General features: G+C 51.4%; 2 protein-coding genes across 3 annotated transcripts in view; both read left to right on the plus strand.

The window, feature by feature from the left end:
• Window positions 1-6,003, plus strand: part of Bnipl (BCL2 interacting protein like) — a 10,964-nt gene extending 4,961 nt beyond the window's left edge. For both annotated transcript variants that reach the window (XM_026784155.1, XM_013349837.2), the window contains exons 5-10: window positions 2,041-2,223; window positions 2,800-2,902; window positions 3,042-3,173; window positions 4,541-4,627; window positions 4,789-4,887; window positions 5,390-6,003. In XM_026784155.1, the coding sequence (XP_026639956.1) occupies window positions 2,041-2,223; window positions 2,800-2,902; window positions 3,042-3,173; window positions 4,541-4,627; window positions 4,789-4,887; window positions 5,390-5,450 (665 nt within the window). In that variant the 3' untranslated portion in view covers window positions 5,451-6,003. The remainder of the gene's footprint in view (window positions 1-2,040; window positions 2,224-2,799; window positions 2,903-3,041; window positions 3,174-4,540; window positions 4,628-4,788; window positions 4,888-5,389) is intronic.
• Window positions 6,004-6,285: 282 nt separating this feature from the next.
• Window positions 6,286-7,500, plus strand: part of C21H1orf56 (chromosome 21 C1orf56 homolog) — a 4,353-nt gene continuing 3,138 nt past the window's right edge. Inside the window, exon 1 of the mRNA XM_026784186.1 lies at window positions 6,286-7,404. Coding sequence (XP_026639987.1) covers window positions 6,292-7,404 — 1,113 coding nt within the window. The 5' untranslated portion in view covers window positions 6,286-6,291. The remainder of the gene's footprint in view (window positions 7,405-7,500) is intronic.

Below are 7,500 nucleotides of genomic sequence, written 5' to 3' on the forward strand. Positions count from 1 at the left end.
GGGGGAGTGGGGTGCTGCAGGCCTGTGATCCAGCTCTAAGTCGGGGGTGGAGGGGGAGTGGGGTGCTGCAGGCCTGTGATCCAGCTCTAAGGCTGAGGTGGGAAGATTGCCAGGAGTCTGAGGACAGTCTAGGCTCCAAAGGGAAGCTTGTCTCCCCAATGAACTAAACAGACACATAAGGTGCCCTGCTCTTAGGAAATCGTAACTGCCTAGAAGTAATCCAGCTGGAGGTCGGGCTCTGTGTGGCTGTTCGGGACAGCGAGGAGATGCTGAATCAAGGGTCACGTTTCTCAGGGTTAGAGAGGGCTGTTCTAGTAGACGTAGTGAGTCAGGAGTGGCGCCCTGGGGCGTTCAAAGCTTGAAGCCTGACTAGACACAGAGACCTAGGAGGAAGAGCTTGAAAAGCTAGCGCTGGGTTATGCTGGCAAAGTTTGTGTCATGGTGGCTGCTATGCTAAGGGGTTTAGACTTCCGCAGACAATGAGGAAAGACAGGAAGGTTTAATCATGGGATATCTGGTCATGCTTAATGGCTATAGGCTGAAAACAACCTCATTTGGCAAAGTCCTTGCCACACAGGCATGAGCCCCTGAGCTATATCCCCACAACCCAGTTTTAAAAAGCCAGAGCTGGCTGCGGTTGCTAGCACACTTTTTTTTTGTCTGTTTGTTTGATTTTTGTTTTTTCAAGACAGGATTTCTCTGTGTAGCCCTGGCTGTCCTGGAACTTGCTCTGTAGACCGGACTGGTCTTGAACAGTTCCACCTGCCTCTGCCTCACAGTGCTGACATTAAAGGCTGCCACCACCACCCAGCTGCTGGCACACATCTTTAATCCCAGCACTCAGGAGGCAGACATGGGCAGTCTCTGTGAGTCAGAGGCCAGCCTGATCTACTTATTGAGTTTCAAGGATAAATAGAAACATTCCGTTTCCAAAAACCTAAACACACATACAGACACACACAAAATAACAGCAATAACAACAAACAAAATGGTTAATCAAGAAATTAATTAATGAGTTTGAAGCCAGCCTGGGCAGCAGTGAGTCCTAGGGCAGCCGAAGCTACAGGGTGAGACCCTGTCTCAAAAAGAGAGAAGGAAAGAAATAAGAGCCTGTGAGCCAGAGACTGTCCGTGAAGCCCCCAGCTACCGGGCAGGCTAAGGTGGGAGGACTGAAAGCTCAATACCTACATGGAATACAAATTGAGACTTCATCTAAAAGAAAGAAGGAGGTGTGGGAATGTAGCTTAGGCCAGAGTGCTGCTTGCCTATCATGCCCAGAGCCCTGGGTTTGAGCCCTGGTAGAAGCTGTGCATGGATTGGTGCACCTGTAATCCCAGGGGTTGGGACGCACAGACAGAAATTCAAGGTCATCATTGGTTACGTAGTGAACTGAAGACTGGTCCAGGTAGCTTGAGATTGAGGAGAAAGAGAAGGAAAGAGAGAGGGGAGAGAGAGACAAGAGAGCATCCTAAGGAAAAGGGGAAAGATACAAAAAGTTGAGCTCATTGAGTAGTCCCAGCACTCAGGAGACAGAAGCAGGCAGCTCCCTGAGGCCAGCCAGGGCTACACAGAGAAATCCTGTCTGGGGAAAAGAGAAGAAAAAGAAAAGAAATATTGAAACGTGAGAGAGTAAATAGTATATTCAGTCAGATGCAGTAGTGGACACCTGGTAATCCTAGCACTCAGACTGGGCCATGGTAGCGCACGCCTTTAATCCCAGCACTTGGGAGGCAGAGGCAGGCGGATCTCTGTGAGTTCGAGGCCAGCCTGGTCTACAGAACGAGTTCCAGGACAGCCAGAGCTACACAGAGAAACCCTGTCTCAATAAATGAATGAATGAATGAATGAATGAGTAAATAAATCATCCTAGCCCTCAGAAAAGTGAGGCAGAAGAACTGAGTTGGAGACTAGCCTGAGCCACGCAGTGGGACCTTCTCTCAGAAACTCAAACAACAAAAATTTGAGGAGAAACTCCAGCAAACCAGCAAATTACAAGAAATCTGCCTTGTGCATCTCCCCCCACCCAACACTGTGTTTTAGATGATTTGCCTCGGGCAGAAGGCCTGGGGGCCAGCGAGGCAGCTGAGAGGCTGGGCCGGGGTTGTGTGTGGGACGTGGCTGGAGAAGATGGTCATCGCTGGAGAGTGTTCCGGACAGGACAGCGAGAGCAGCGAGTGGACATGACCATCATTGAACCCTATAGGAAAGTGCTCTCTCATGGAGGTAATGACAGAGGCAGACTGGGCATGAAAACTATGGCATTACGGGCCAGTGAGTCAAGGTGCTTGCCATGCGTGCCTGGCAACCTGGGTCTGATCCTCAGAACCCAGGGAGGGGTGCAAGGAGAACTAACCCCGCTAGCTGAAGTTGTCCTCTGACCCCCACATGGACCCGTTCGTGCACATACACAATAATAATAAATGGAAACATGAGCTGTAGCAACAGCCGCACTGAGGGCCCAACAGATAAAGAGGTCCTGCTGCTCCCGCAAAGCAGCTGGACTTCCCAGCAATCACATGACAGCTCACAACTGCCAGTAACTCCAGCTCCAGGTGCTCTCACAAGCTCTTCCCTTCCCCGTGGTGCACATGCATACATGCAGGCAACACACTCATACACCACATAAAAAAACACACACAAAGAAACCTCTGGCAGCTTGACTACTGTTCCGTAGCTGGAGACTCAGTTGTTAGGTTTAGCATCCTTCCTGACTTCCCAAGACTCAGTATCCCTTATCCTAAGTAGAAGTACTGTTTCTTTACAGATTTGTAACTGAGTTTTTCTCATATTGGTCCCCAGGTTACCATGGTGATGGCCTCAATGCTGTCATCCTCTTTGCTTCCTGCTATCTACCCCCAAGCAGCATTCCTAACTACACCTATGTCATGGAACACTTGTTCAGGTAAGGTGGAAACCCAAAAAGGCTTGTAAAGGGGACTAAGGGAGGAGAGTGGCAAAGATCCCTATTCGAGAATCTCTGCATTCATGTGTCTGAGCCCCTGAACACACAGCATACACCTCCGCTGCAACGTTGTCCCCAGGTATATGGTGGGAACTCTGGAACTGCTGGTAGCTGAAAATTATCTGCTCGTTCACTTGAGTGGAGGCACACGCAGGGCCCAGGTACCGCCTCTGGGCTGGATACGCCAGTGTTACCGCACCTTGGATAGGAGGTGAGACCCCAGGGCAAGAGGGACACAGCTCTCTGCTTTGGTGTCCTCATTTTTTCTATTATTTTCTTCTTCCATTTGATCCCATTGTTGTTTTCCCTCTTTCTTTCCTGAGAATGACTTGCTACACACCCCATGTTGTCCTCAAGGTCAAGGTTCCCTTGTCCCGCCCAGCCCAGCCTTTTGAGTGCTGGGATCTTGGGATCACTGGCCGGGGTCACCATCCCTACTCCCTCCTTTCTTTGTCCTACATCTCTTCAGAAGTGTCTCCTGTTGTAGCCCGTTGAGTCAGGGCCGTCTAGCCCTTAGGACTAAGTGCACTGTGGACAGGTCACTTAGCTTTTCTGTTCAGTTCCTTGTGACTCCCCATGGCGTGCTGCCCGTACCGCAGTCTCTCCCTTTCCCCAGTTTTGCCACTCCTTCCACATCTCCACGGCTTTCTCTTCCTCTTCCTTCATCCCCGACGTTTAAGTCATTCCCCTCATTGTGTTTGGTTTTTGTTTGTGTGGTTTTTGTCTTTCAAGACAGGGTTTCTCTGTATAACAGTCCTGGGTGTGCTGGAATTCTCTCTGTAGACCAGGCTGGCTTCAAACTCACAGAGATCTGCCTGCCTCTACCTGCTTTGGGATTGAAGGCATGCGCCACCACCGCCACTACCCAGACATTTATTTATTTTTATTGGAAATAGGGTCTCATATAATCGAGGCTCGCCTTGAACTATCTCTGTAGCCAAAGGTGACCCTGAACTCCTGGTCTTCCTGCCTCTCTGCCTCCTCCAGTGCTTGGATAACAAACAGGTGTTATCACCACGTCTGTCTTGGCCATCTCGCCCTTGTTTAATTTTCTTCTTGAATCGTTTCCGTTTTTCCTCCTTGCTGGTCTTTTTCCTACTTAAGAGCTTTGCTGTTTCCTGTTTGGAGGAGGAGTTCATTTTATATAGGGGCTCATATAGCCTAGGTTGGCTTGGAATTCTCAGTGTAGCCCCAGTTGTCCTTGAATTCCTGACCTCTTTGCTTCTGCCGGGGTCACAGCAGAGTGCTCAGAGCACAGGCACCACAGGTACACCCAACTTCCTCTCGGACTTTTATGTCACTTGGGCTGCGTGGTGGAAACAACGGAGAAAGGAATCTGTGTGGGCTGGAGGGAGCTGAGCCGCAGAGACAGAGGAGCTAGGAAAGGAACATCCCCTAAGCTTAGAGTGGAGAGGGCTGAGTAAATTGGGACAAGCTCAAGGCATGGGGATTAGGCACAGCTGCCAGAGAAATTTGCAAGAGAGACACCGAGGAGCCTGCAGCGTTGAAGATAGCCCACCTGTTCCATGGACTAAGGTGGAACAGGGAACATAAAGGTCATATTGGATTTTTCTTCAGGCTTCGGAAAAACCTTAGAGCCCTGGTGGTTGTCCACGCTACGTGGTATGTGAAGGCATTCCTGGCACTGGTTCGGCCCTTTATCAGGTACTAGTTCAAGACACAACTGTAGACATCCCTTTCTCTATTGTCACTACTGCCGGTAAGGAGGTGGTCCCCTACTCCTTTTCAGCCCTGCCATCCTGCTTGCCCCACTTCTCCAGCGCAGTCTCCCAATACAGAACATAATTGATGTATTCTCTCTTCAGTTCCAAGTTCACACGAAAGATCCGATTTCTGGACAGCCTTGGGGAGCTGGCTCAACTCATCTCCCTAGATCAAGTCCACATCCCTGAAGTTGTCAGACAGTGAGTCCTGCACTTAAGGGTGCAGGTTGTCCTGTTTCTTAGTGTCTCTGGGGAGATAGAAAGAACTAAAATACATAGGGGGAAACCGCATACACCTAGAGAAGAAGTTAAGGACATATATATATTTGTCAAGAACAGTGAAGGGGGCCAAGGAGATGACTTAGTGGGCAAAGGTACTCGCTGACAAGCTTGACAACTTGAGTTTGACTTCCAGACCCTAGTGGTGGGCTAAATCCACGGCATGCATGTGTGCACATTCATAAATAAATCAAACCCGGTTTTGGTATGTAAACAAAACTTAAAGAACAAATAAAAAATTATGCAAGAGACACTGAGGAGGCATCAAACAAACAAACATTAAAACAAATTATGACTAGGTAAACCAGCAGCAAAGAGACAGTAGCCAGTGGGGAGTATGTCAGTGAGCTGAGAAGGAAAGCGACTCAAGCACCCCATTTCTAGCTCCTAATTCCCCTGGCTTCTGTCCCCCAACCCTCTGTAGGCTGGACCAGGATCTCCATGGCTCAAAGGCACCTAACACAAAACTGGACAAGGGGCCGTAGACTCAGGCCAAGATGGTGAATGCTCTGCACACTGGAGCTGTTCTGTAAATCATCTCATCCTGACCCCCCCCCAAGTTCCACTGGATCCCCGCTTCTGGACACTGCCTTCAAGCTGGGATTTGAGGGTGGGAACCCCATATGTGGGGTGACTTGCACTTCGGCTTCCAAAAGGAAGACCAAGTGTGGTACTGGAAGAGCAGGGCTCTGGGTTTTAATTCTGCTTTAGCTATAAAACATGTGGGTCTCATATTCCTTCTCTGTAATGAAAACCTCTGGGATCCTTCCCAGATGGTTGTCTTAGCAGCCTTTTGAGGGGAGGTGGAGGGAAGGTGAGGGTTTAACCAACAACCACAGCCAGCCTGTCTGCTGGGATCCCAGGAGCCAGCTTGCAGACTCTTGAAGAGCCAATCCCTTAGTCTGCTCCTGTGATCCTGGGAAGAATTGCTACCGAAGTTGGCGTTTTCACCCTTGTTAGTAAATTCAGACCTGTGGCCTTTAATAAACTGTGATGGGAGATTTAAGTCGAACAAGTTTCCTCCAAGTTCTTACATCATAATCCACCTTTCGGTTCTGGCACAGAATTCTTGCTACCAGAGTTCCTGGTGATTTTCTAGCTCAGCCCCTTGGGCTGCTGGCCCTGTGCAGAAGAGCACTTAGGGGAGGGGCGTGACACGCGCCTTGGGGAGGGGCGTGGCCCGCGCCTTGGGGAGGGGCGTGGCCCGCGCCTTTGAGCACCCTTATGGTCGGTTCACAGGACCTCGAGACCTGGAGGGTTGGTGGAGAGTGGAAGGGAGGGAGAGAAGGTAGGCGCCTGGGCCTACCTCTCGACCTTCCCAGCCCCATGGTCCCCGCCGCCTGCATGCTGCTCTGGGCCCTGCTACTTAGTTTGGGGCTCCGGGCGGCGGGGGCCCAAGACCAGACGTCAAACCCAACGTCAAACCCAACGTCAAACCTGACCTCAAACCCAACCTCAAACCCGACCTCAAACCCAACCTCAAACCCGACCTCGAACCCGACCGCGAACACAACTGGGCTGCCGCGGATCAGCGTCCGCTTTGGCCCAGCCCGCAGCCGCAGGAGCACAAGCGTCACTATCCGGAACAGTGTACACCGGAAGGTGAAGGTAACTCTAGAGGATGATGATGCGCTAGCCACTGCTGATCGCCTGGCCGCCCCGGCAGCAGCTGAGCTCCTGTCCACTGTGTCAGGTATTAGCCGGTCATCAGCGTCCAACTTCAATGAGTATGATGGCTCCTTGGAAGAGGGAGTCGTGATTGATGTCAAAAAAACCACCTACCCTGCAACTCTCACTTCGACCTCCAGTACTATGAGTGTTAGCTCAGCCCCCGGGAGGTTTGTAGCCAATAGCCAGGAGCGAGAGATTAGGCTGACCACCACCGATCTGCCACCCCTCACTTCAAAGCCTACAGTGGACCTGACTTCTGAGACTCTCGAGAGCACCCTGCACCAGTGGTCGACACCTGGGTCCACCCCGACCCCGTGGCGAAAAGCATCACCCACAGCCATGCCATCTCCTGAGGATCTGCGAGTGATGCTGATGCCTTGGGGCCCATGGCACTGCTACTGTAAGTCGGGTACCATGAGCAGGAGCCGCACTGGAAAGCTGCATGGTGTTTCTGGGCGCCTTCGAATTGGGGCACTGAACGAACTCCGCACGGAGCACCGGCCTTGCACCTACCAGCAGTGCCCTTGCAACAAGCTCCTGGAGGAGTGCCCTCTGGACTCCAGTCTCTGTCCTGACAGTGGCTGCAGTTCACCCACCACCGGGATGAGCACCACCTCTCCTCAGGCCCCTGTCCACCTGAGACGCAGACCCATCCTCCCACCCACTAGCCCGAGCCCTAGCCCAGCTCTTGCCTTTTGGAAACGTGTCAGGATCAGCCTAGAGGACATCTGGAATAGCCTTTCTTCAGTGTTCACAGAGATGCAACCAGTAAGTTGTTTTGCTGACGAGCAGGGCGTTCCTTGACGGATTTGAAAAGTCGTGGTGTCCCAAATCTTGTTGCTAACACAGGCAGTGTGTTCGTGG

This window comes from Microtus ochrogaster, chromosome 21 (assembly GCF_000317375.1).
Source record: "Microtus ochrogaster isolate Prairie Vole_2 chromosome 21, MicOch1.0, whole genome shotgun sequence".
Taxonomy (NCBI): Eukaryota; Metazoa; Chordata; class Mammalia; order Rodentia; family Cricetidae; genus Microtus; species Microtus ochrogaster.